The sequence below is a fragment of the Drosophila ananassae genome, chromosome XR (assembly GCF_017639315.1).
Source record: "Drosophila ananassae strain 14024-0371.13 chromosome XR, ASM1763931v2, whole genome shotgun sequence".
Classification (NCBI taxonomy): domain Eukaryota; kingdom Metazoa; phylum Arthropoda; class Insecta; order Diptera; family Drosophilidae; genus Drosophila; species Drosophila ananassae.
In genome coordinates, this window is record NC_057932.1 from 20,089,422 (window position 1) to 20,116,726 (window position 27,305).

Here is a 27,305-nt window from a genome sequence, read left to right on the forward strand (position 1 = left end):
TCGTTTTTAATATAATTCTTGTTTAGTTTCTGGTTTTTTTGTTTTTGCTATATTTTGGTTACACTTTGATTTAATATTTAATTTATTTTATTTTTTATGTTTCAAATAGATATAATAGAAATAATAGATATTTTTTATACATAGAACTAAAAACTAAATCAAGGAGAGCGCCAAAAAAAAAAAAAACAAAAAATATGAACTAGGGGGAACATTAATCAGAGTCCTTTCGCTTCTTTTATCCTTTTATTATTTTATCCATTTAATTTATTTATTTTTTATTTTACTTTTCCTCTATTTGTTTATAAAGCTACCAAATGCAGATAAAATCTAACTTTGATTCCTAGAAAGGACTTTATTTTTTATTTTTAAAACTACAACTCTCTCGATCGCACCTCCTGGCGGCGTATCCTGTTCCTTTTTCCTCATGGGGGCGGGGGCGTGGTGAAAAATATATTACAACAGGGGCGAAGGGGGGCGTGGGGCTGTGACCTGTGACCTCTGACCTGCGACCTGCGACCTCTATCTCGGCGAGGGCGCAATTGTGGGCTTCGGTGTGGGTCGCTGCAGCGCTGCCGCCGTCGGCGCTGCCGTCACTATTGTGATGACCTGTGGTGTGTGGTGAGTTTTTTGGAGGGTGGTGAGATTGGGGGGGGAGTGTGTATGATAGATGGCCGAAAAATGAGGAGGTTTAAGGATGTTTTTTTTGATAATAATTTTTTAAATATGATTAATTTTGTAATGAAATGATTTTTTTAAGTGTGGTTTTTGTGTTTTTTTTTTGGAAGAAACAAAAAAGAGAAGCTTAGTTCACATGTCTGTATGGAATCGGTTGCTGTTTACTTTGGAGTTTCCGTCGATTATCTCCACTGGCTCCGCCGGAACATAGGCGGAGAGGCCCATCAGTCCAAAAATATCCGGTGTATAGTTCCTCAACTGCGAGGAGCTAGTGGGCGTGGCTGCCTTCACTTCGCCAGCTAAAAATAATAAATAAAAAATCAAATAATTAATTAATTAATTAATTTAGTTATAAAATAAAATTGGGATTGGGAAAGGACGAGGACTACCTGGCGTGGGTCGCATCCTGGGGAACCTGGGAGCCGGCGTCTGGTAGACCGGCCTGGGCGCCGACGCCTCCGCCTCGTGGTGCTCCTTGTGGCGGGGCGGGGCAGTCGGCGGCTGGGGAGTCACCACGTAGACCTTCTCGTTGGTCTGGGGCAGGATGGCCACCTGGAGCTGCTTCCAGAGCTCCTTGGGCGGCGTGGTGCTGCGGACATAGAGCGGGGTGACCTCCGTGGTGGTGGTGGTGGTCGGAGGAGCCGGACTGCTGCTGGTGGTGGAGGAGGCCATGGCCTGGGTGGGCTTCGGCCGGGCATCGTAGTAGTCGAAGTGCAAGCGATTGTCGTCCAGGTGCTGGAACCGCTTCGAACCCCGCTCCCCCAGCAGATGCAGTTGCTCCAGATTGTTGATCGACGTGGACAGATCCCCGGTGACCGTGGGAGGCGCCCCGCCCAGCTCGAACCCCTCGCCCCTGGTGGTCTTCGACTGTCGCTGTGGCGCCGGAGTAGTCGTCGTCGTGGTGGTGGTCAGGTACTCTGTGGGTATGTGCTTGGACCTGCCCCGGATAGTGGGTGTACTGGGGCGGTGGGAGAGCGAGTTGTACTCCTGCTCCGTCCACCCGTCTATGTTGTGCTGCAGCTTGAAGAGATCCACGCCCAGGCTCTGGCCCGGCAGCCGCTTGGTCTCCCGCTCTCGCTTCAGCAGCTCCCTCAGGTTGGAGGCCAGGATCTTGGTCAGGTACTTGGTCGTCCTGCGGGAGTTCGGTGCCGTCACCGTGGCAGTGGCCAGCTTGGACTCCTGCTGCTCGTGCGGCTCCTCCTCCAGATCGTTGGCGGATGGACGGTGCGTCCTCAGGGGCGTCCAGCTCTCGAAGGGCCTGGGCCTCTGCCTCGTGGTGTAGGGGATGATCACCTGCTTGGGGTTCGGAGGCGACATTCCCGCATACTGCCCACTGGCGTCGATGGCGCCGTACGTGGAGGTCGGCGTGGGCGGCTGGGTGGGCGTGTAGGCCTGGCTCAGCCGGAAGTTGAGGTCGGCCGGGTCGCGGGTGAAGGGTCTGCCGCCGGCATGGTTGATGGGCGAGTCCAGCAGTCGCTTGGGGGTCTCCCGGCCCCGGGATATCCCCTGCCTGTAGTTGGGCATCCCGGCCGCCAAGTGGTTGTTCAGTTCGATGGCCTGTGGAGGCTGCTGGGGAGTCATCGTGGTGGTTGGAGCTTCCGTGGTGGTCGGACCATAGATCAGAGTACTGGTCTCCTCCTGCTCGGCGTAGTACAGGTCCTGCTCCTGCTCGTGGTCCTGCTCCTGCTGCAGGTGTTGCAGCTGGGACGAGGCCGCCGGATAGTTGTCCGCCGGAGGAGGCGGCAGCACGGTGGTGGTCTCCACGAAGTGTCCCAGTTCCGTCAGCAGCTGGGAGGCCGGCAGGTGCTGGTGGACTTGGCCGCTGGCGAGGTCCTCCAGCTGGTACCGCACAGTGCTCGGCTCGGAGGGGTCGGGAAGCACCTTCTGGCTGGTGGAGGCGGAGCCCAGGTCGATGGCATGCGACTGGACGAAGGTGGCGGGGTACTCCACGGAGGTGACGAAGTCGGTGACCTGGTGGCTCTTGACGATTTCGAAGGTGGAGGTGCTGGGAGGATGTGTTGGCAGAGGTCCTGCCACAGGTCCTGCCACAGGCACTGCTATGGACTCGGAGACTATGTTCTCCTTGGGAGCGGAGGGCCGGAAGGGCTGGGCGTTGTACAGGGGCGGCATGGGCACGGCCAGGGGCAGGAAGTTGGGGATCTGGGGGGGAGTGCTCTGGAACTGCACCGCCCTCTGCCGCTGCTGGGAGGCCTGGGCCACTTGTTGCTGTTGCTGTTGTGGCTGTTGCAAGTGCCACAACTGTTGCTGCTGCACCTGCAGTGGCTGCTGCTGCTGCTGCTGCTGCTGCTGCTGAGGATGCTGTGGATGCCCCACCATTGGCACCCACGGATACTTGTTGCACAGACTGCAGGGCTTGCCACTGGCAGCGTCGAAGCTCTGTCCCGGCTTCGGGTAGGCGTAGCTGAGGGAGTTGCTGGGACTCAGCTGCTGGTCCTTACCGGACGAGGGAGCTCCTCCTCCAAGACCGAACCACCTGGCCACTCGCGTCATAAACCCGGGCTCCGTGATGGCCGTGGGAGGAGGCGCCGGAGCCACCACTGGAGTGGAGCCAAGACCCGCCGTCGCATGGGTCAGTCTCTGGGGCGTGGGCAGGGCGGGTGGATGCGAGGAATGGTGGGACAGAGGCAGAGGCAGAGGCGGTGGCACCAGATGATCCGCCGGCTGGGCGGGGAAGCCACCCCTTTCCAGGGCCAGCACGGCCCAGGAGGCCATCAGGATGTGGAGGAGCCAGTGCAGAGCCTGCGAGGAGAAATAGAAAAGAGCAGGCGATTAGTTCGAGATCTGGTTTCACTTTCCAGCCATAAATCCAGTGTCCAGTGTCCAGACTATCCTAATTTATGGCGAGCGGAGGCCAATGAAAAGGAAAGGCTTCCAAAACCCGAAAACCCAGTTCTCTCTCCCAGTCCCCAGTCCCCAGTCCCCAGTTCAGTCCAGTTCCCAGCTCCAATTCGTTTTCAATCTCTGATCCGGTTGCGAGTGGAGATGCAGATGATGTCCCAAAAGTAGTTCAGCCGGTTCAGGGGCAGAGATCTGCTTTTAATTTCCATTCCACTTCAAGGTGGAAAAGGAAGAGGAGGCTATTGAAACCACGTCCTAAGCAACAGTTTAATCCAGATTACTCCTTAAAAATAAACCCTTCTCTGGAACTCTTGGCATAATTTATTTTTTGGGTTAATAAACCCCAGGCCCTAGAAAACCCTAAAAATAATATGCAACTCTGTTATGGCAACTTGAAGCTATAGAACATGATGAACGAACATCCGGAGGAAGTAGATGGCCGTGAGTATGAACTCGAGGATGTACTGTAGAACGACCAGGATGCGGGTGAGCTGCAGGTGGCGCTGCAACTCCTCCTCGTACACTATGAGGACCTCCTTGTTCTTCTCCAGATCCAGCCTGGTGCGCTCCAGCAGCCTGTCGGTGGCGCGCAGCTCCTCGGTGATGGTTTCAATGCGTAGGGCGACATCCCGACAGGATCGCTCAAAGTCCTCCTCACCGTCTGGATCGTCCTCCCATTCCAGTTCCCCCGTCTCGGTAATCCTTATGCGTCCGCAGATCGGCCCGCGACGGCGCATCTCGTCCAGAAGAAAGTTGTTGTCCATCAGCTGCTCCTCGAGCTCCCGACGCTGCTGGCGCAGGTCGTGGCTGGTCATCTGGAGGACCTCGTGCATCCGAATCGCGTTCTGGACCTGAACACTGAGAATTTGGTAGTCGTCTTCCAGATCATTTATCATAGAAGGGCCGGAAGAAAACAACAGAAGACAAAAAAAAAAAAAAAGGAAGACTGGAAGGCAAAACTAAATTCGAATTCCGAATTCCGAAAACCGAAAACCGAAACACTTTTCTCCGAAGAACGACTTGGTTTGTTTTTTTGGAATGGGACTCTCAAAATATACTTCCGATCCGGGTTGAGTCTCAGGGTGAAGTGGGGAGTCCGAACGGAACTGAATCCCAGCTAAGTGAGAGTTGAAAGTCAAGGCTATACTGATTTCCAAAAAAGTTAAGAGATAATGAAGTCAAAAACACTTTTTGTTACATTTAAGATGAAGGGCTTTCGAGACCTTCCTTTAAGAAAGAAAAGAATAAAGAGCTTTAATCTTTATCTTAATCTTAAAGTTGTATAGTTTAAATAGTTTTTTTACGTCTAACAATTTTCTAAATAATAGTTTCAGAACTCAACCTTTTTTTTAATCTCTAGTAATTACCTTTAAATCGAAAAACTGATAAGAACTTGAAACTTTAATGCCAGATATGCCAGTCTAGAGTTATCAGGTCATAAAATTAAAAACCATTAAAAAATCATTAGGTTTTTTGCATTCCAAAGAACTAAAAACTGGTGTCACAAAAAGGGGAAAATGACACTCATTGATTGCTGGCTTGGCAGACACTTTCTCCAAATTGGTAATTAGCCAAGGTAACTGGCCAAGATAACTGGCCAAGAGCCACCACACACGCTCCTCTCGACCTCGAAGATAATGTCTCTATATGATTCGATCTCGTGTGGAATAATTTTAGGAAAAATGAGCCTCAATTTGCCATTTTTCATGGTCACTTTTTGTGGAAGCACTGGAACCAGTGGCCACCCCCACGAAGAGGTGACTTCAGAGTTCAATACGAAAAAAATCAAAGAAATTGTGGGAATAAATTTCTCACAAAAAGAGACAAGTCCTATGGGAAAATGGAGATATTTTTGAAATATTTTCCAAAAACAAGGCAACCCTAGGTTGTTAGTTCCAAGTCTAGAAATCTCGATTCCCAACCCCCTCAGTCTGAAAACCAGTAAGGAATGAAGCAGTTCCCTTGAATTTATTTTAGCGATTTGAGTTTAGTTTTTAATTTATTTTTACTTAAAAAAAAAAAAGAGATTTTTAGGCAAAAAATAAGTTACAAAATTTGATTGTTTTTAAGGAATTTTAAAAAAGTGTTTCAATTTCAATGAATGGAAAAGCAAGGCAGATGGATATAGTAAGTAGGCTTTGTGTTGAAACTCAAGACCCGGAGACCCGGAGACCCAAAGACATCTCTCCCCAAAAAATACAATTTTCCTCCAATTTCCCAGTAACCCAGAGAGCTGACTGACTTTACAACTAATTATGTGAAAATTAAATCTCATTAATGCGAATTATCAATAAAAAGCCAAAAAAAAAAAAGAGAAGCCACAGACACCCGCGACACAATGGGCGTTCACTTTCCCATAATTATTATTATTTTATAGCCCGGTTTCATTTTAGTTTTTTTTTTTTTTTTCTAAATAATTTTTATTGTTGTCTTGGCTTATTTGGTGTACACTTCCATGTTTTAAGACCAAAGTCACAGACTCTGTGAGCCCCCAAAAATTCCGAAAAAAATAAAAACAAAAACGTAATTCAATTAAGCCCTCGGGCATCAAAACAAAAGCAAATCTGCGGGGGTCTCTCTTTCAAAGACATCGGATCGGGTTTGTTTTGACTTGACTTGGTGTGGTGTGGTGGATCCACCAGTGATCCACCATGGAGTCATCCCACTCGGTTGGAATTTAAATCCCCATCCACGTCCACGTCCACATCCCCATCCCCATCCACCTGGGCCATAAATCGAGGTCGCCGCAATTTGAAAAGAAAGTGAAATTCTGCAACTGTTGGCAAACAACTGAGCAGCTGACAGATGGAGGAGTCGGCTCTTACACTGAGATAAATAATTGTTTTAAATAATTAGAAGTCTTAGGGGGTTCATGGTAAGATTTTAAAGCGCCTCATAGAATTTAGTTTCTTTTTAAATAATTTTTAAATCATATTCAAGGGGTTCTTGTTTGAAGATTCTAGTAATCTTCATACATTCTTCCTAAAAAATGTTCTACAATTATTTTTGAAATATTTATTAAAGGTCTGGACTATGTGTAAACAAATATTTAAGTTGTTTTTAAGGTAAATTGTTTTTTAAGGCATTTTTTATGTCACCAAACATTCAATAAGAGAGGAGTATTTCAAAGAAATATTACAATATTATGGGAGCTGATAGGAAATAGCAGACTGAAAGAAACTTTTGAAAAACTAATTAAAATAGAACTATAAAAATAAAATAATAAAGATATTAAATCATATAGAATTATAATCCCAGAAAACCTTTAAATAATAGGTTCTAGACTCCATAAGATTTTAAAACTTCTATAGTATCAAGTTCATAGCTTGTATAAGTTTATGACTATATTGTTGATATAATTTAGATGATATATTTAACCTATAATTAAAGTTCTATATACTATATTAATTTTAGTAGTAGTATAAAATAATACTCGGAGAACAAGCAAATAAAATTGCAAGTGCAGACGACCAAGAGTCTGCTGGGGACTTGGTCTTGGGCTTGGGTCTGGACCTGGTCTGGTCTGGTCTCTGGTCTCTGGTCTGGTCTGGCCTGGTCTTGGAACTCTCTGGTGTGGGTCTGGGAACTGGTGGAAAACCCGTTTCGTGTCGATAATAAAAGCGACTTGGCAGATCCTCCTCCCCCGCCAGCCATCTGCATCGCTGCCGCTTTGGGGGCACATGCAACCTTGGCTTTGCACTTGAAAAAAAAAAAGGGGGGGCCCTGGGCCCTGGGCCCTGGCCGGTGGAGGGACAGAGGAGGGGCCAGAGGGGGTGTGGCAGATTGCACGCGATCCAACAATGTGCTTGGGAATCTTTTTGGGGGCAAATAACCAAACCGCAATTGTTGGATCGTCATCACATACATATGAGAAGCGAAGACCTCCTCGTCTTTTATTTTTTCTTCACTTATTTTTCTTTTATTTTTGCGGCTGCGCAAAAGTGAAATTGTCGATAAGTCCCAGAAGGAGAGAGAGGGAGGCTTGGAGGGGGGAGGTGCATATATAATAAAATATAATAAAATAGAAAATCCAAAAAATAAATAAAAAATAAATACATATGGGGAAAAATGCAACGAGAGGCAAGAAACAACAACAAAAACTGTCACTAGATTTTCCAAACAACTTGCCATAGTCATATTTCACTTTTCCACAAAGAAATTAATTATGAAAATAGGAAAAACAAAAAAAAAAGGAAAAACAAAGTAATGCCGGAGAGTATGGCTTTTTTTATGGGCCAGCGGACGTGGAGATGGAAATTTAGATGCAGAAACTGCAAAAAGCAAAAAAAAAATAAATAAAAAGCGGCAGCCTTGCCCCCAGATCTGACCCCAAGAGGGGGACCTAGGGGGGTGGCTTATTTAAATCTTAAAAAATAGACAAAATATGTGATTTGTTTTTTAAATATTTTTATGAGAAGAACTAGTAACTGCTAACTTCTAATGAAATTGACCAAAATCCTAAACTTCGCTCTCTAGCTCTCTATAATCCATCCTTCTGACTAAGTCTAGTTAGTATAAAAAAAAGTTAATTAATAACTTTTAAAATATTTAACTAAAACGCCATCAATTTCCTGCCATTTTGCCACAAAAACAAAGTAATCAGGCCATTAAATAGCTCCATGGAGATAAAATAAAATAAAATATTACCAAATATTAGTCCAAAGTACTGATATGATAGACACCTGTCCCTGGAGAATCCGCAGATAAGACTCCATTGGTGGAAGTCATCTATTGATTGTCATTGTGCCACATTTCGGCCAACTCATTTGGAGGAAAAGGTGTTACCACAAACAGACATTTCCGCCAAGAGAGAGGCAAGACTGTAGGGGACTGGGCCAAGGCAAATACGGAAAAGATTTCCACTTTTGCCCCTTAGTTTGGGCCTGGAAAGCGAAAGTATCTGCAGCTCCAGATAAATGGATCGATAGAGGTCTTGTCGAGGCGTTACTTTAAAGCAAATAGTTGGTTAAAACAATAGAATTGCCATTTTGGCCCGATATCTTGGCCATCGCAGTGACAGGAAATTTGTAAAGAGTAGCTAGAGGCATCAAGATGTCAGTCAGAAGGGTATGATTACTAGAGATCTTTTTTGATGTTAAAAATTTAAGAAAAACTCTGGCATTAATGACTCTAACTAAGCCTGTATTAGGCTTACAATTTCCAACTTTAAATCAAGTTATTTGCAAAATAACATCACACTTAATCACACTTTTGGAAAACAACACCCATCCATTATGAGTGTGGCTGGAATGATGATGGCTCTATCCCGTGTGACATGGAAATTGCAAATGAAATAATGAATCTCACCTCGCCTTACCTTACCACAAAATGTGGCAGAGTGGCAGAGTGGCGGGGTGGCGGAGTGTCTCGTAAACAAATGAGTAACCAAGTGGCCAAGTATCCGTGGCCATTGGCCTTGTCAAGAGGAGACAAAAATAATAAAAATAATTTATGAAGCTGCTGGCTTTGATTAGCCATGCCTGGTGTTATTTTCGGGCTTATACTCTTCAGAAAAGGGGTTAGTTTAGTTTTTTGGCAACAAGATATTGAAATTAAGAAGAAAATATATAGTATGGTATATAGTATAGTTACTTCTTATAGAGAAAATTGGATATATTGGTCTTTTATAGATACTCATCTCTATACTCTTACTCTATACTCTTTGTAGATTCTAAAAAAAAAAAAGTGTTGCATACTGTTGGGTGCTGTGAAAAAGGCCACTTGAATAATTCAATAGAAAATCAAGATAAAAGTTCTTAACTCTTTTAGAAATAGTTCTATAGATACTATTTTCTATACTTCTCTATATCTCTATACCTCTATATCTCTATATCTCTATATCTCTATACCTCTATACCTCTGGAAGATATTGGTCTGAGATCTAGAAACCCCCGAAAGATCATCCAATATTCGAATAGAAATCCCCCATCCCTCATCACTTAAAACCGTAGATCTTCTTTGGGAAGTGGACCTGGGATTTGCGAAATAGTTGTCATGGCTGGTGGATATCCAAATGTAAGACCCAACTTGTAATGCAATGCAATGTAATGATGAATGCGGAATTGCCGGCAATTGTGACAGCACGCGAGCAATTAACAAGTTTCAGTTTCTTCTTTTGTTTTTGCTTTTAATTTCTTCTCTTTGTTTAATTTTTCTATTTTTTTTTTTTTCTATTTTTTTGTTGTCGCGTAACGTTCATTATAAACAAATTAGTGCATCGATCGATCCAACTTGCAACCAGCAGCTTTGCATAATCACTCTCCAGTGCAACATCTCGAGTCCCGGAAGACTGGATCCATCTTACTATTAGTATTAGTAGGATTAGTAGTAGGCTTGCGGTCTAAACTCTCTGGCTATATCAGTTACCACTTTGTGAACCCTGTTTGGAGGCATAATCGGTCTCACGGCTATAATGTCTGTGGGTCTGTGGGGGAAAAGGAGTCGGCGAAGAAAGGCCAACACGAAAGTGAAAATATTGGCTCAAAGCCAGAGTTTCAGAGACAGGAAGACTAGAGTAGGAGATAGGATAGTTGTTATACCACATATATCTTTAATCTTATATCCCAATCATAACTCCTCATCCCTGTTAGCCTTGACTTTCTTGGCAGTACCATTTGTTAACAGAATTGGAACAAAAATAAATACAAATTCTACAAAATAAATCTCAAAACTAAAAGAAAAAGGAAATAATATCCATTTTCGAAACAGTTTCGAAGAAGAATACTATCTCGAACTCCAATCGAGCTGCAATTAATCAACCAGAATGGTAAGAGACAGCCCATAATTGGCCATCAGAGCTGACAGTGATATAGGAGATGGGCATAGAGCCTTAACCCTCTGATGCCTTAACCCCCAGTAGCCCCCTTTTGAGTAGAAACCCCTCATAATAATAATAATAGAAGCAAAAACAATAATAATTCCCAAGATTGCTGGCATAATCGGCGCATTGTGGATTTTATTGCTGCCTCTTTCCATTGTACCGCCTCTTTGAAAACCACCCACTGTACGCCTCCCTCCACTCCACTCCCCTCCCCTCTCTCAGGTGGTGGTGTGACCGTGTGGAACAATAAGAAAAGTCTGGGAAGAGCACTATCCACCATCCACTCTCCACTCTCCAGTCTATCCACTCTAGGAAAAAAGTGAAAATTTGTCCGCGTCCAAAAATTATGCGCTTTTCACACGCGCTTCGAGTGCGCCCAAGAGGGGGGGGGTGGTGGTGGGGGCTGGCAGGTGAGACAGGCAGGTAGAGGGGCTGGGCTGGCAAAGAGGGGGCGGGGCCCAGGCCGCTTCACTCTCAACACTTGCGTGTAATTGTCGTGTGACAACGTGAGCTTGACTCCGGTTCGAAATCTCGTTTTTTTCCCCCTTTTTTTTTTTAGTTTTTTTAGTTGGCCAAGCTGATCTGCTTTAGTTTGCCAGTACACTGCGAAAAATACTACTAGTTACTAGTGGCTACTAGCCTAGATATAGTTCCTATTTAAAATAACTATTTTTTTCCTCTTTTTGAAGCAATATAGAATATAAATAGTCTTAAATTTTTTACGACAGATAGATAGATTTAATTTTTTGTTCAATCCAAGTCTCTTAATTTTAATTTTATACTCCTAAAAGTATTTTTTAAATTTTTTAATAATATTTTCAAGAGACTATATAATGTTTCTTAAATTTTCTATCATCGGCCAACCCATTTCTCTCAGTGTACTCTCTAGGCAATGCCTTAGCTTAAATTTGCGCGAAAAAAAGCAGATGGGGTTGGAGGCCTGGCCGGTATTCCAGCGACCTGGCTTGTGGGTTAGCGGGTATAGTGGAGTACAGTGGGACAAAACAATGAAATAGAAACAATTTACTATAAGTATGGAACTACTATTAACCCTCTCGGGCTATAAGATTTTCATAAATAATTCTTAATACATTTTTGAATAATCAATAGTTAAGTAATGCGACCCACTGTGCCTTGGCCGCCAACGCTGAACTTGGCTCTCTGAAATTGTCCAAAATAAGAAAGAAGTTGCCGCTAAAAACAAAAAGCCAGGCAGGCAGGCAGGCGGCTTCAATGAAAACAAAAGTAAAAGTGGTTGTTGTTGCTCTCATTGTTGTCTTTTGGACTTTTGAAGTTCATTTTATTTATTTTTTTCCAAAGCCTTTTCTTTTGTGTGTTTTCTGCATTTTCTTTGCCTTTTCTACTGTGTAGCCCCCTGCCACACCACCACCCCCCCCTCTAGTGTTGGCAATAAAAAGTCGAGCACCTTCGGTAGACGGCCCACCTGTGCCCTGGCCATCGCCCCCTCCCCCCCCTCTGGTCACTGGTCCATGCTGGTAATTAAGATTGTTCGCCGGCCTAAGTGACGCCAATTAAGTTACGTTGGTCAGCCGGAGAGTGCCCTAAAAATTAGGGGGGGGAGTCTGACTTCAAAATGCAGTTTTTTTCTTCTTCTTCTCACTGTTATGCAAGTTCTGCAAATGGGGGTTTCTTCTTCTTCTTCTTCTTCTTCTTCGGCGGGAAAAACTAAAACTAAAACCAAAAATGGTCCAGAAACCTCAATTATAAGAGCTCAGAGGCAGCTGTCACATAAATAAGCCAACTTGGGTCATTAAAAAATAAAGTGAAATTGTGGCTGATTATTTAAAACTAACTATGAGATAATATTTTAATTATGATTTGACTTCGGCTCGTTAATTGCCAGATATTTGCTCTTAATTGGCCACTGGGTATGTAACACACTGCGTATGCGTAATATCATAATCTCTGTCGTCCAATCGGAAATTGAATTTCGGGAAATGCTAATTTTTGATTTATTTCTATTGTGATTTTTTGTGTTTTTTTTTATTTCTCAAGAACCCCAACGGAAACCAATGAGTTGGCTAAAAATGTGGGTGAAAGTGATAGTTGGTGGAGGAAATTGTTAACAAATCATGGATTTCTTTTTATGAATAATTTATAGATTTATTTTTGTGGCGTTGCCAGACGTTTCTAATTGCAGCACTTAGCACCTGCACTGTTAGCTGCAATTCCAATTACAGGAATTATCGCATCAACACTGGGGCCACCCCCTTTTTGCGCATCGCCGATTTTCTTCACCCCTTCTTTCTTTCATGCCATTTCTTTCTCGCCCCCCGCCCCCTTTCTTAACGCGTTGACAGCCGGCTTTGGTAAATTAAAGTGCCATCATCAAAGGCGATTATGCAACGGTGTGCGTGTGTGCATCTGACGGGAAGCGCATTAACCAGTCATTGACACCTTAACCCCTTAAATGCACTTGGGAAAACCAATAATAGAAGTTTTTAAATATTAATTTGAAAAATTCTGTAGCCCTTAAAGGGTTAATCATGCTTCTTCCTGCTTATTTTTGTCACAAGCTGTGTCCTTGTCTAACACCTGCATACCTGCTCTCTGAGAGACGTGGAGAGAGCACCCACTCTCACCCACTTTTACTCTCTCCTAGAATCGATATAACGGGATCTCTGTGATCTAGTCTGATCCTAACACTCGAAGAAATAATTTCTCTTAAATAAAATATTAAATTATAAAAATATAAATTTAAAAATATGTTTTATAAGAATGAATATTATCAAATATATTTACTGCCCACTTTCTAACATAAAAGTATAAAAAATATTTTCAGTGCATTGTCCTAAACCCCCTGGCAGACATCCATCTGCTCCAGTGGTCATCATCAGATCCATGCCTGGCTGCTTATTGGTTTTTATGATGCATGGCAGTCAGCTAGTCGGTCTCCGGCTCCAGGCACCCCAAAAGGCCCAGGCCCATAAAAAACAGACTACATTTTAAAGCAGAAAAAGCCGAAAAAAGATCGAGCCGAAAAAAAATACCTCATACCGCCTCATAAAATGCAATTGAACAATTACACAATGGGAATGGCCATTGCTTTTCGGGGTTTTTCGGTTTTTCGGTTTTTTTTTTTTTGACATTTGCTATGATATAATTATTTTTAGTGGATGCCTAAAGACAATACTCGAAAAGTATCTGCACAAAATACAATATATAGTTGTAGTCTGTGGGTCTGCTACAATTACGTGGAATATTCGTTATGCATCTCGCGTTTCTTTTATGCCCCCCTCCCAAAAAAAATAAAAATGAGAAAAAAAAAACAAGTAAAAAGCACAAAATTTCAATTACAATTGAAATGCACTTAACGCACCTGTTACGCGTGTTACCTGAGCCACCCAATTGGTAATATTTTCTGGCTCTTTTATTTCTTTTGTTGGCCATTGGCATTGCGTAAGGCTTACAAATCGATCTTCCGTGATTGGCATATCGATACCGATTGTCCAAATCCATCAGATCTATGGGATGACCATAGATAGCCCTCCTCCCCTCCTCCCCCATAGACGATGACCTTCTCCCACAACCGTCTCAGATCATGGGAAAGGCCTCCAGGCCACCAGACCGCCACTGTTGGAATCAATAGATATTTTTTTTTCTTTATTGGATCACCGGCATCACGATCCATTTGGCAATTTGATTTCAATCATCCCAGCCCCGGGATGATTTGATTAATTGAGCCGTTTGCTCCGATCGCCGATCAATTGGCAGCTATCTGTATCTGACCGATCTGTATCTCAATGATGATCATTAGCTAATTGACTTGTGCTTTTGATTTTTGTTTTTATTTTTAGGCCTTAAGTAAATATTTGTTAAGTGGCTTTTAAGGGGTTGTGTATTTTAAAAAACTATTTCAAGAAAAGATACTTATAACAAGATACCATAACCTGAATAATATTTCCCCTAAATTCTATTAGATTTTCCTCCACTTTCTATATTTTTTCTCATTAAATGTCACATTTAAAATAAAAAATAATACAAAAATTAATTCTCAAATCCCCAGGGTCCCCATCTAGTAATGCTCTAGTTCCCTAGCTAAAAAAAAAAGAAGAAATAATTAAAAATCATCTAAAAAAGAAGCTAAAAAATAAAAAAAAACCTGACCTAGGAGACCCCTTCGGAGCTCGTAAACCCGATTTTAATGGTTCCGTGTGAAGAATTCTGGGTAATTCGGTTTTCAAGTTCTCGCCCAGGGTTTCTACCTTTTATTTTGTATTTTCCCCCCTCCCCCCGAGAGACTTTTCACACTTTCCGACTTACCATTTTTCCCAGGAAAATTCTCAGGTGTCTCAGGAGCACCCTTCGCTAATCCTCCTTCTCTCTCTGTGACTCTCCTTTTCTCCGATTCTCTAGTGATTGATTTTTACCTGAAATTCCCAAGAATTTCTTTGGCAATTTTGGCAAAACGAAAAAAAATGTATCTTAGTCTAAACACTTTCGCACACTCGAAGAAAAAATGAAAACAAAAAAATCTGATTGTGATTTTTATTTATATTCTTTTTTTTTTTGGACACACACTCAATAAAGATTTCACTTTTATTGCAATTTTTTGTGGTATGAGGATGGGATGCTGTATTTATGGAGGCAACCCAGTAAACTCGTATCTCGAACCGCACCGAATCTGTGTATCTTTGTATCTGAGCAACCGCGAGTATCTGAATCTGTGACTGCACTTGCGCGCAGGCGCCCACGAACTAAACGCTGCTTGTGGCAACTGCGGCGAGAGTACCTCCTCCAGAGACAGAGGCAGAGAAAGAGAAAGAGAAGGAGAAAGAGAGAGTTACTGTGGAGAGTTACTATATTTCGTGACATGATATCTGCCCCATGGCTTCGAAAAAAAAAAAAACAAAAACAAAAACAAATGCTACGTGAGCGGCATCTGCTCAAAGGCAACATGCAAAATGTTGCAAATATCTGTGACAGAGCTAGAAAATACAACAAAATAATTATGTTTCAGCTTCTATGTGGAGTGGGGCCTCTAGGGGGCACGGCCTTCCTTGCCACACAACCAATTAAATATTTCACTTTTTACAGTTTTATTTCCAAACTCTAAGGCTGAAGTTTCATAAATAAAAAATAAAATAATTTGACATTTAAATTAATTATTTAAGCTGGTATACTTGGCCCTTAAAAGTGGGACAATGTGTTAATAGTTAAATAATAAATTTAAAATTTATTTTTATTATCTAATAACTACTTTTCTAAACTGCCATTTTCTCCCTTAATTGTGCCAAAGATTTGCGCCAAAGATTTCCTCAATTATGAGTGTTGCAAGTGTTGCAACATTGGCAGATCGATGGAGACACATTATGATATTTATGCAAAGTGCAGAGTAGTTGACAATTTTCTCAATTTCCAAATCATTAATGATTACAATATCCAAGTTACTTAACTTAACTTACTGACTTTCTGACGGCCTCCTGCTATCTATACATAATCTTAATGGGCCGCATTTTGAGGCATTTTGTGAGGCATTTCCAAGCCATCACATCACATCACATCACATCACAGTTAGCCAGATGACGGCTCTGGCATAATTGTACAACATTTAAATGTTGATCTTGGCTCGAACGAGATAAAAAAAAAATAATAATAAAAAAAAAAGCCAAAAGCACAAAGCCCAGAAGACAACGTGTAAATGTGCAAATGACATAACAAGTACGACTGTGAGATACAGATACAATTGTATCTGGTCATTTATCTCTTTTTCCCCCCCAAAAAAAAAAAAAGATAAACAAAAATAAAGCTAGAGGTGTCTCCACCCAGAAATACTTTTGAAAAAAAAAAAAATAATAAAATAAAATAAAGATACTTTCGCACGCAAATGTTTGCCTTTTGCGGCTCGTCGATTGTTTTCCTCCTCCGGTCTGTCCAAAAGAAAGTCTCTCCGGCCAACATAAAGACGGCCCACTGTTCGGAATTCCAGATGCAGGATGGCCAAATGGCCAAATGGCCAAGTCTCTGACCCCGTTAGCACTGCCTGCTGACATCTGCACTGCAAAAAAAATATAAACACACATCGGGCCGGTCAATATTTAAGGGGGCATGACGATGAGTTCGTCAAACAGTTGATGGGAAAAGTGTGAATTGGGAAACGCAAACCGAGATACTGATGCTGGGAAATTGACAAATTAAGGCTTTAATATTTAAAATTAATATTTAAGGGGATTTCTTTAAAAAGAATTGCATTATTCAACCTCAGAAAATATTAAATTCATGTTAAATCGGATTTCTACTACTGTAGACTTTTCTACTACTACTACTGACTCTAATACAAAGTTCTACTACTTGACTTTCATCTATCATATCCAATTTTTAATTACTTTGAACTCTTTTTCTCTCTGTGTACGGTTTAGACTGCAATTTCGCATTTTGTCAATGACCGTTTACGGCCAAAACGGCACTAGGCACGTAGCCCAGATCTGCGAGGAGGGTCTGGGGCATGGGATTAGTCGAGGGGGTGGCCAGCGACGTGCCTGGACTGCCTGGAAGTGGCCAGAAAGATATTGGCCAGCTTTAATTGTCGCCTCCGCAGACTGAAAATAAAGCATAAAAATAAAAATAGCTATGTGGGACAGAGCCGAAGCTTAGATACTCTTGAAAGTTAGATGGTGGCTTCTATTTTAAGATATAGATTGGAAATTTTCGGATAGGAATATATGGGAATTTCACCTATCTTATATGAGATCTTATCTATCTTATCTTATGAAAATTCTAAGCTTCTATTGGCAGAATCTAAAAAGTTCGATCGAAAAACCAACCAAAGCCCGCCCAATTTTTCAAATTAAGAGGAAGATGTACGCCTCCAAAGTTGCCTTCCTGGCCTGGAAAGGATGTTATTGATGTGTCTCCAGTATAGCCCTCAACTAATAGACTTCGTTGGGCACTTTTGACCAAAATGACACTACCCCCTGCCAGGGTACGAAAGACAAAGGCACTTTAACGAGCTACGCGCATGCGCAATTCCCCAACCAAGCGGTGTCGTTGAATCTCCGACTACGCCGTATTTTTTACCCATAATAAGTATATATGTATATATATCGTAATATATATTTTTTATGCAATCCGGTGAGAGACTTTCTCTCATTTGAGAATTCACTGGGTTGTGGCCGGCAGTCGGCAGTCGGCAGTCGGCAGTCGGCAGTCTGGGCTTTGCATTAAAACTAAAACCTTTGCACATTTATTTGCACATTCGAGGCAGATTCCCTTGGTTCGCGATGCGGAAGTTTATTGGGTTCCATTAACCATCGACCACTGGGCACATAAACTGACCAATTGAGCCACCAAGCGACACGGAACCACCAAGCAAGTGGTGCAGATAACTGCCTGGTTTCATTCATTCATTATCGCATGTCCAGCCAACACGTGATTGAATATTATTTTTTTAATGGGTTAAAAAAATATATATTTTAGGGAAAAAAATGCATAAAAAATTAATTTATATTTTAGTCCTTTATTATCAAATCTGTTAACTTCATAAAAGGTGCAAAATATTTAATAATTATTTATAAAAAATTGGAAAAAGATAAGATACTAGAGTTCCAGGAACTAAAAGATAGTTCTGTCTACTCATTAGGGTGTTAATGAGATTTTGTTGTTGTTTAAAAAAGAAAAGCCAAACAAATGATTAACCCTTGGGTGACTGTATTCCCCATACAGGTCACGATCAATCGCAGAAAAGCAATACTTTCGATTAGATTGCAGTTCCAGGAACTCTTCAGAGAGGACTTCTAATTGACTTTGAGATTAAATCTCAGAATCGTAAACCGAAAACGTAATTATTTCCTGAAACCCCTAAAGAAAATCTGAATGAAATATTAGCAAAAAATTAGCCCCAATGATTAGATAATAAAAAAATCGAAAAATTTCCCCAGCAATATATTTGTTTTTAATTTTATTTGTTTTACATTCCAATGGGCGTTTTGGGCGATTAGACGCCAGGGTTCTTATCGAAACTGAACTTAAATTTGAAATTGAATCGAAAATTGCCGTCATAGGCCAACCACTCGACAACCCATCAGATGCCAGATACGATTTTCAATAAATTATTAATAATAATTAAACTAGAATTTATTCACTCAAAAAAAAAAATAACTAAAAAAAAAGATAGGTACAGGTTGTGGGCATAATTTTTTTGGGGATTTTTTTTTTTATGATTTTAAATCGATTTTCTGTTCTTTTAAAAAATTATTAAGCACCGGACTCGGGGGCTTTGGTGGTGGAGTCCTCGGGCTTCTCGGTGGTGTCCGCAGCCTTGGTGGTATCCTGGGGCTTCTCGGAGGTATCCTCCTGAGGCTTCTCAGTAGTTTCCGGAGCCTGGGAAGTTTCCGGAGCCTGGGAAGTTTCCGGAGCCTGGGAAGTTTCCGGAGCCTGGGAAGTTTCCGGGGCCTGGGAAGTTTCCGGTTCCTTGGTAGACTCCGGGTCCTTGGTAGTACCCGTAGATTCGTCCGCCTCAGTAGTGGCTTCGGTGGTTTCGCTTGACGGCGTGGAGTCATTGCTTCCATTACAATCGTAGGCCAGAGAGCAGTACTCATTGAACGGATCAAACTGCATCTCCCCGGGACACTTGAAGCGGAAACCGGTCAAGGTATCCTCCGGGTAATAGGTGCACAGGACGAACATGGAGCAGTTGTTGTCCTCCGGGAAGAATCCGGTGGTGGGGCACAAATGACTCAAGTCGTCGTCGGTGGTGGTGCTACTTTCGGTGGTTCCCTTCGAGGGGTCTTCAGTTGTGACTGGCTCCTTTGTAGGTTCAGCGGTGGTTCCGGTGGCGGGAGTTCCGGGCTCAGCGGTAGTTCCAGGCTCGGGGGTTCCAGGGGCAGCAGTGGTTGCTGGCTCGGCAGTACTTTCAGAAGCATCGGTAGTTCCAGGCTCGGCAGTACTTCCGGGAGCGGCAGTTCCAGGCTCGGCAGTAGAAGCGGGAGCAGGAGTACCAGGTTCAGCCGTGGAAGCCGGAGCAGGAGTACCAGGCTCAGCCGTGGAAGCCGGAGCAGGAGTACCAGGCTCAGCCGTAGAAGCAGGAGCAGGAGTACCAGGCTCAGCCGTGGAAGCGGGAGCAGGAGTGCCAGGTTCAGCCGTAGAAGCAGGAGCAGCAGTACCAGGTTCAGCCGTAGAAGCAGGAGCAGCCGTAGTACCTGGCTCCGGAGTAGTTCCCGGAGCCGCAGTGCTCACGGGCGGTACAGTGCCGGGAGCCGCGGTCGTCACCTCCGGAACCACGGTGCTCTCATCCTCGTTCCGGGGCGGAATAGTCGGATTCTCGATATTGCCATCCTCGACCGGAACAATTCCCTCGACACGGACGTAAACGGTCTTGGCCTGAATCACCGGAGCCAGAATGGCCAGCACGAGGATCAGGGCGAATGCTTTTGGGCCCGCTTTAAACATGATTTCTCCTTCTCTCGGTCTCGGTCTCGATTTCGTTATATTCGGTTCTTGGTTCGACGGAGTAACTGGTCGGACAATCGGATCGGCTCTTTTATAGGACGGACCAGACCCCGAAAAAAACCAATCTTCCCGATTGCGTGCGATTAGCTGATAAAGACAGAATGCCAATAAACAGCCAGTGCGTGAAGTGGTCTTGGCCACTATCGAAAAACAAGAGAAGTGGTCAGCGAATGTGACTAATCGTTCAAATAGCAGATCGATAGAGGTTACGGTCACCTGAACGTCGGTGGTGTCGGGGTCACCACTCCGTTCGATGATGTTGCCAACGCCATCTATCGGAATCAGAAGGTAACACTGTTGACACAAAAGTGTAGGAGGGCATCGGGGTCACCAAGTAGATAACTTTCTGCGAGCTATTCCCAAGAAGCTAGTTTATATAAAACTGGTGTCAGAGCTTCTTTAGACTTTAATCTCAAAACAAAAACTGTTATCATAGCAATTATAATAAATATTGAAATGTAATGCAGTCTCGCAAAGATAAATAGTTCTAGGTACTAATTTAAAGTGTCGCAGCAGAAATAAAAGCATTATCTAGACCTACGACTAACCTCTTTTTCGTTGAAACTATTTCACACCTGTTTTTTGTAGCTTTTCCGCCTAATCTCAACCGCTAACCGAAAGATAACTATGTTCTCTACTTACAGACTGAGGAGCTTGTCAATCTGACGGACACTGAACTGTACCGATTGCTGATCCAGAATGGAATCTCAGACTTTTCGATAGTGGACGACTCGAGGAACGCCATGATCTTTAAACTGATGCGGGCCTGGCACTTCCAGCAGAAGAGAAGGATTATAACGCAGATTCAAAAGGCCAAGGATCCGAACTATTCCCTGGAGAGCTGTGTCCGCGATTCATTTCCCGATGCGGAGCTAACTGACTACGATCCTGAAGAGGAGCAAATATCTATCCCGGAAACTGTCGTGAACTACATCAGAAACATGGACAAATCCCAGTGGATTGTCTTTACTTTTTTCGCCTTCATGGCCCTGATAGTCGGAGCTTATGTTGCTCTGATCTGCGATACCAGGGTCAACCTCGTTGGCAGACTTCCCACCAAGTATGTCCTCTGCAACACTCCGTTGCGGGGCAACTGCATCCACCCAGAGTCGATTGAGGATGCGGAGGACATCGCCAAGGACATATTCGAGATACTGCAGGACCAGGCCATAAACTACTACTGCAGTCGCGGAACGACCAACCTGCTGGTAGCCAACGACTACGAGCATATTTCCAGGTACAGGAACAACGAGAACTTCAAGACTTCTTTCCTGGACGCCAAGTATCTGATGCGCATGAACGGCCATTGGAATATCCGGATGCTCGACGACCTGAAGCTGGGAGTCCACTTTGGCCTCGACCATCCAGTGCTGCCCTTGTCGTGCATGCTCCGAATCCAATTGAAGAGATTCTTCGTCGCGATGGGCGTAATAGCGGTGGTCATAATCTGCTGGTTCTTTGTTTCCATTGCCTGCGAGATCCATGGCAAGCAGAAGACCCTCATCCAGGACACTGCCGGGCAACTGGCCACGGATATATTCAATGAGATCGTGGCGGAAGAGAAGTGCCCAGAGCTGGACGTTGGACTTCTTATAGCAAAACTGATACCGTCCATGCCGACACAGTTGCACGACAGTGTAGTGATCCACACTCTGGACATTCTGGAAAGGGACAAACGGGTGATCCTACGGGTTTATGAACAGAACCGGCACTACGTCCACAGCATATCATGGAACACTAACGTAATGAAGACCATCTGGCAGAGACCCGTCATCCGCCAAATGCCTTCGGAGCCAGCGACCTCCAATTGCCTGAAAATATTGAATCTCCTTAGCGGCGCCGAACGACGCACTGTGAATACCAAGGGCTATCTGGTCGGATTGATTCACTCGAAGATTGGAGAACCGATGCAAATGTATGACCTGCAGATCGACTGGAAGACTGGGGAGGTCTTTATACGTTGCTCCAGTAAGATGGACGCTGGAATACTTCATTCACACCTACACGGATGGTGGTACGACCGTCGCATCCTCACAGTTGAATACGTTACACAGGACTTCTACATGACATACTTTCCAGAGAAGTATTCCAGCGTCCATCTTCAGAGAGGGAGCGTACAGGAGCAGCATGACACCTAACACCTACACCGACATCTACAGACTACAGACTACCCTAAACCACCTTTCTTGTTAGTTAGTTTAATAAATTTCTAGTTCATTTATTATTTTTTTACATTTATTTATACCACAAGAAGAAAAAAAAAGGATTACAAGTTAACAAAAAAAATTGGATAAGTTACTAGACTAGCGCTACGACCAACAAAGAGTTTAAGGTTTACGGACTTTACTCCTCGGACTCGGGACTCTCGATGGACTCGCCCTTGGCCTTGTCCTTCTCAGCCTTGGCCTGCTGCTTGGCCTGCTCCTTGGCCGCCTTCTGGGCCGCCTTCGCCTCCAGCTTCTGCTGCTTCTTGGCCAGCTTCTCCTGCTGCTTCTGGGCCTTCTGGCGGAGCTTCTCCTCGGCCTTGTACTGCTTCAGTTCCCGCTTGATGGCCGTCAGGTCGCTGATCTCCGTGGCCTCCTGGCCGGGCACAATCTGGGTCCAGTCGTAGCGCCAGCATCCTCCAATGGCCACCTCGAACTTCTGTCCGGACGAGCACCTAACCACGAACTTGTGGAGTCCTCCCTGCAAGCTGGCCGCGCAGAAGTAGTAGTAGGTGTCGTCGTGTCCTGCAAACCGTCCCACGGACGGGCATTGGAAGTCGTCGTCCTGGCACTCGGCTATGTCGCGGACACAACGCTTCAGGGTGGATGAAAAGGCGGTCTGTGGCGGGCAGGTGACCTCGATGTCCAGGAACCGGCGGAGAAGCGGATTGTACAGGCAATTGTGATAGCTCCTGCAGTCCCCGCTGACCGGGAAGAGTCCAGCCGATTGGCACACGAAGGGGGCTGGGGTTGGTGCCACGGTCGGGGCCACTTCACTGGAGGTTTCTGGTTCTGAAGTGGTGGTTTCCGGCTCTGAAGAGGAAGAAGTTTCCGGAGCTGCGGTAGTGGTTTCCGGTTCTTGGGAAGAGGTCTCAGGAGCTGTGGTGGAAGATGAAGTCTCAGCCTCCAAGGTAGTGGTCTCGGGAGCGGCAGAAGAGGTCTCTGGAGCAGCAGAAGAGGTCTCTGGAGCAGCAGAAGTCTCTGGAGCAGCAGAAGAGGTCTCTGGAGCGGCGGAAGAGCTGTCTTCAGGGGCACTGGTCGTCTCATCATCTCCAGAACCCTCGGTGGTGTTATCTTGATCTCCGGAGCCAGTATCCTCGGGAAGAGTGGTCAGACTAGCGTCTGTTGTTTCCTCTTCCGGCTGGAGCGTGGTGTCCTCTCCCCAGCCACTTCCCGAACCTTCTGCACTAGCGACAGTGGTGGTATCTAGGAGGGGTTCCGCCTGCCCCAGAGCCTGTCCGGAGCCATCGCCGCTGAGGGCCAGAATGCCGCAGGACTTGGTCAGCAACTGAAAGTTAGCCAGGGTCAGATGTCGGCCAAAACGGGGATCCTCAGAGCACTTACCAGAGCGGCGCACAGCACCAGGATGGCGGAGAACTTGGAGATTCTGGATCCAGTCATTCTGCGAACTGTAAAGGTTGTAATGCTTCCTTCTGGGATTTCGGTTGTGTTGTGGTTTCTCGTCATCGTCTAGCCAGTGGCTAACGTCGTCTGGGTCGATCGTTGTATGAGCTGACTATCCGCACCACCGGCGGTTATATAGCCCGATCTCTTATCGGACTTGGAGTGTGTGTGGGTGGGTGGGTGTCTCTATATATCCCCCTCGTCGCCTTCTGACGTCTTTCTAGGCGGTTTCAAAATACAGTTGTAAACCCATAAAGGAGGAAAGGCCATCAGTAGCACCCTCGGACTCCCGCGGATGTGAAACGGAAGTGTGTAAAGATAAAGTCCATCTCCACGACCAGATAAATCACATTCCCCGGCCAAAGGGACGCTAGGAGTTCCAGTTTAAATGTTTACTTGGCCAATATGCTCGTCTTATACTTTTTTATTTCAATCTTTGACAAAAACAAAAATAAGTGACGCATCGGACAACGTGACTTGCCAAATTGGGATTCCAAAGAAGAGTTACTTTTTAAAAATACAAGACACAAGGCATCGAAAGGTCTATTCAGAGGCAGGTCCCAAGAGTTCCTGCTACGAATCATACTAGGTTTGACCCATTGCCATATAGGATTTATCGATATATCAACTATATATTACCTATATCCTGTAGTACCTATCAGAAACCTACGTGGAAGTGACAATATAAGGAACATCAATCCTAGAACTACCACACATGTATAATATATAGTATTCTATAACATATTCTTTATTAAAAAACCTCTAAAGAAAACGTATTTTTAAATGAAAATGACTCATTATATGTCATAAAAGAATAAAGGAACCTTATGTGCTTCCTCCATAAAGTTCCTCCAAAAAATCTACCCATGGAGAAAATAAGACTCTAACTCTAGTAGCCTCTCGAATTATTTTATTATAAAAAATTCCTTAGTTATGATGGTCTCTAGTTTTCTAGTTTTTTTTTTGGCAATATTTTTCTGGTGTTTATGACTCTTTAATCCACATTTCCAGGCAAAGACACAACGAAAAGCAGAAAGCACCGACCGAGCACCCAACACAAAGCCAAAAAGCAAAGACAAACTCTGCTTTACATATCTGACGTTAATCTGTCGGATATCTCGCTTGGCTATCTCACAGATACTCTGCCACAGAGAACGAGCCACCCGAGTACACCCGTGAAGGGTGGACTGTATCTGGTGGATGTCGGGGTATCTGCTATATCTACTATATCTGTTTGATAAGAGCCTGATTTTTATCAGTATCCCCCGCCGTCGTGTATTGTTGTGTCGCTTTTGGGTTTGGCTTTGGCTTTTTGCTTTTGTCTTTTGGCGATGATGAATGCCAAAGGCTAGACATAACACCAAAAAAAATCCACGCCATCGCATCCACGGACCAAATATCAAGATATATCTATTGAAATTGGAGGAAAAGGCAATCAGCAGACTAACCAGGCAGCCATGGCAGCCACAGGTGGAGGAGTGGGTGGTGGTGGTGGTGGTGGTGGTGCATCAGTGACTCCCCCGACAGTTAGAAGACCCACGGCCCGCGCCACTGCCGGAATCCAGAGACGCCGGGTGGTCAAGAAGCACATCCAACAAAAGTACATGCTCTGCGGCTTCGCCATTCACGTAAATATCTAAGATCCATATAGAATACCATATACTATATCCCACTTTTCGTCCAGGCCTTCCTGGCCACTCCAGCCTACTTGTACGGCAATGTTGTGGAGTCGGACAAGGACTTGGTTCTCAGAATATGGCCCGCCATCGTCTACCAGGCCACTGGGGAGCTGTGTCGCTCGATCATGGAGCACCTGGACACTGAGTACAGCGGCCGATCCAGGGAGACTACCCAGTACCGGAGGGTCTTCCTCCTGGCCACCTTGATCGCCTGTGTCTCATTGATGGCCAGCGGGATTCTGTTCTCCTCCGCCTGGATTGTGGTGACCACCACCACCCAGGTGGTGGCTATAGTTTTCTATGGATTCTTTGCAGGTACGACCTCGAACCCCATTTAAGACAAGTCTAAGTCACTAAGAGCTAACTATTTCTCTCCAGGCATCGGTTCCAGTCTCTTTTTGTGGAAAACCCATGTGATCCTGGAGGCAGTACGTCCGCGGGAGGACAAGTACGTCCGGAAGACAATACATCTGTGCGGCGAGGCCTTCTGCCAGCTCTTCCTCTCGTTCGTGTTCACCAGCCTGAGAACTCTGTACGGAACAGCCCAGTCCATAGTGCTGATGTCCGCCCTGCTGGTGAACCTGATACCGTTGAGTCTGATCATCACCAAGCACCGGGAGGACGCCTTCACCACGAAAAGGATATCGGTGATCAAGGCGGAAACAGGTTTCGCCGCTCTGCCCCTGAGAGCCGCTCTGGCGGATCAGTTGGATGGTCTGGAGACTCACTCCTGGCGGAATCCGGGCACGGAGATGACCACCGCCACGACATCGCCTCCAGGGGCGGCAGTGGCTGCCGCCGTTGTGGACACACACAGCACCTACCTCCTGGCCACCGACGAGGCCTACGTCACCTACGTGAATCCCAACGGGGTGGAGATCATGGAGATCATCCCGGAGGAGGATGAGACCATTTCAATGATGCGTTCTAGCAATGCCACCATCGATAACTACGCCATGTCCGCCTCCCAGACATCCCACAAGTCCCTATCCAATGGCAGGCTGTATCCTCTGCCTCCAGTTAGTTCTCCAGCGGCAGGATTCGTCACTGGAACTGGGACAGGAACCGGGAACTCCTCGCCGTTGCCTCCGGATTTTGTGAATCTGGTAAGGAAATGAGTTCATCTGGTTATGGAATGATATAACCTTTCTCTTGCTGTCTCCTAAAGCGACGCTTTCGACGCATGTCCCGGGCCGTGACCTCTCACCTCTGGTGGAATCTGCTGGACAAGATCGCCATGCCACTGCAGCAGGCCCTGCTGGTGCCCCAGTTGTATGCCACCACCCTGCTCCTCTCGGCGGACATCTTCAGCTATGTGATGTGCCTGACCGTCTTGCCGGGATTGGCGGTTAGCCATCATGCCCTGAAAAATGCCGAGATACCCTTCCTGTTCTCACTCCTGGCCTTCCCCTGGATGTGCTTCTCCCTGATGACCCCGCGATTCGGAACGAGTCTCTACAAGCGGAAGCTCCAGTGGCACACCTTGGGCAGCATATGCAAGTGTCTGGCTCTGATTTGTGAGTAGGACTTAAGGATGGCTATAACCCCTTTAGGAAGACCCTTCTATAGAGAACATCTCTCCTCTTCACAGTCATCAGCTTCAGCACCTCCAAGTTGCTGCTCAGTGTCTCGGCAGTTCTGTTGGGCTTCGGCCAAGTGGTGACCGCCTTCCTCCAGGAGCTCGTCTTCCAAATGGGCATGACCAGGGCCAACTGGACCGCCATCCGGCGCCCAGTCCACTTCACCAACGGACTCCTGGTACTCCTGTGGGGCGCCATGGCCCACTGGGTGGTGGTGAGGTACTCCTTCCAGGCCACTGTGGGCCTGGCCGGCGGCATCTATGGACTGAGCATGCTGCTCTGGAACTTTCTCTTCTTCTGCTGCCAGGGCAAGGACTAAGGATCCTTCAAGGACGATTTCAAGATTGCTGTTGTTGCTGTTGCTGTTCTAGTTGATGTGTGTATGTATTTTTGTGCAGTGATATTAATAAATAAAACATAAACTATAGGTGTCAAAAACATTTTCAATCAATTTGATTTATTCTAAAGGAATCTTAATTAATTTATTTTCTAAAAAAGTCTAGGTTTTTTAATATTTTTATTTTTTTTTTTAATTTTGAAATGGAACTGGTGGCGCCAGCTATCGGGCACAGTTTCCTAAAAAAATTTTATTTATTCTCGAACCCATAAAAAGTGA

General features: G+C 44.8%; 5 protein-coding genes across 6 annotated transcripts; 2 read left to right on the forward strand and 3 right to left on the reverse strand.

The window, feature by feature from the left end:
- LOC6498747 (histone-lysine N-methyltransferase 2D) lies at nucleotides 1-15,126 on the reverse strand. 2 transcript variants are annotated; one of them, XM_032452275.2, is made up of 4 exons: nucleotides 14,639-15,126; nucleotides 1,065-3,435; nucleotides 841-974; nucleotides 1-606 (listed from the first exon to the last, which is right to left on the reverse strand). In XM_032452275.2, the coding sequence occupies exons 1-4, from the start codon at nucleotides 14,639-14,641 to the stop codon at nucleotides 520-522; spliced, it is 2,595 nt and encodes an 864-aa protein (XP_032308166.1). In that variant the 5' UTR covers nucleotides 14,642-15,126; the 3' UTR covers nucleotides 1-519. The 2 variants fall into 2 exon arrangements, with proteins under 2 accessions (XP_032308166.1, XP_044573497.1); XM_044717562.1 differs by lacking the exon at nucleotides 14,639-15,126 and adding an exon at nucleotides 4,593-4,842.
- LOC6498799 (inner nuclear membrane protein Man1) lies at nucleotides 5,479-22,043 on the forward strand. The gene is made up of 2 exons (XM_044717564.1): nucleotides 5,479-5,661; nucleotides 20,467-22,043. Exons 1-2 carry the CDS (start codon nucleotides 5,632-5,634, stop codon nucleotides 21,958-21,960), a joined length of 1,524 nt encoding a protein of 507 aa, XP_044573499.1. The 5' UTR covers nucleotides 5,479-5,631; the 3' UTR covers nucleotides 21,961-22,043.
- Nucleotides 18,244-19,855, reverse strand: LOC6498746 (mucin-1). Its single transcript, XM_032452274.2, has one exon. It carries the CDS (start codon nucleotides 19,760-19,762, stop codon nucleotides 18,569-18,571), a length of 1,194 nt encoding a protein of 397 aa, XP_032308165.1. The 5' UTR covers nucleotides 19,763-19,855; the 3' UTR covers nucleotides 18,244-18,568.
- Nucleotides 22,036-23,550, reverse strand: LOC6498745 (mucin-5AC). The gene is made up of 2 exons (XM_001967247.4): nucleotides 23,371-23,550; nucleotides 22,036-23,314 (listed from the first exon to the last, which is right to left on the reverse strand). Exons 1-2 carry the CDS (start codon nucleotides 23,491-23,493, stop codon nucleotides 22,166-22,168), a joined length of 1,272 nt encoding a protein of 423 aa, XP_001967283.2. The 5' UTR covers nucleotides 23,494-23,550; the 3' UTR covers nucleotides 22,036-22,165.
- A 1,152-nt stretch (nucleotides 23,551-24,702) lies between these two features.
- On the forward strand, nucleotides 24,703-27,116 carry LOC6498800. Its single transcript, XM_001967248.4, has 5 exons — nucleotides 24,703-25,058; nucleotides 25,115-25,424; nucleotides 25,488-26,215; nucleotides 26,278-26,626; nucleotides 26,701-27,116. The coding sequence occupies exons 1-5, from the start codon at nucleotides 24,888-24,890 to the stop codon at nucleotides 27,006-27,008; spliced, it is 1,866 nt and encodes a 621-aa protein (XP_001967284.1). The 5' UTR covers nucleotides 24,703-24,887; the 3' UTR covers nucleotides 27,009-27,116.
- The last annotated feature ends 189 nt before the right edge of the window (nucleotides 27,117-27,305 follow it).

What these genes read in the sequence shown, in the direction of transcription:
- LOC6498746 (XM_032452274.2), bottom strand. Translation starts at nt 19,762, where the DNA reads ATGTTTAAAGCGGGCCCAAAAGCATTCGCCCTGATCCTCGTGCTGGCC.
- LOC6498747 (XM_032452275.2), bottom strand. An exon ending in CAGGATGCGACCCACGCCAG is followed by an intron (nt 975 to 1,064) that starts GTAGTCCTCGTC and finishes TATTATTTTTAG; the next exon opens with CTGGCGAAGTGAAGGCAGCC. An exon ending in TAATCGACGGAAACTCCAAA is followed by an intron (nt 607 to 840) that starts GTAAACAGCAAC and finishes CACACACCACAG; the next exon opens with GTCATCACAATAGTGACGGC.
- LOC6498745 (XM_001967247.4), bottom strand. Translation starts at nt 23,493, where the DNA reads ATGACGAGAAACCACAACACAACCGAAATCCCAGAAGGAAGCATTACA. An exon ending in TGGTGCTGTGCGCCGCTCTG is followed by an intron (nt 23,315 to 23,370) that starts GTAAGTGCTCTG and finishes GCTAACTTTCAG; the next exon opens with TTGCTGACCAAGTCCTGCGG.
- LOC6498800 (XM_001967248.4), top strand. Translation starts at nt 24,888, where the DNA reads ATGGCAGCCACAGGTGGAGGAGTGGGTGGTGGTGGTGGTGGTGGTGGT. An exon ending in TCTGCGGCTTCGCCATTCAC is followed by an intron (nt 25,059 to 25,114) that starts GTAAATATCTAA and finishes CTTTTCGTCCAG; the next exon opens with GCCTTCCTGGCCACTCCAGC. An exon ending in CAAGTGTCTGGCTCTGATTT is followed by an intron (nt 26,627 to 26,700) that starts GTGAGTAGGACT and finishes TCCTCTTCACAG; the next exon opens with TCATCAGCTTCAGCACCTCC.
- LOC6498799 (XM_044717564.1), top strand. Translation starts at nt 5,632, where the DNA reads ATGAATGGAAAAGCAAGGCAGATGGATATA. An exon ending in AAGCAAGGCAGATGGATATA is followed by an intron (nt 5,662 to 20,466) that starts GTAAGTAGGCTT and finishes CTCTACTTACAG; the next exon opens with ACTGAGGAGCTTGTCAATCT.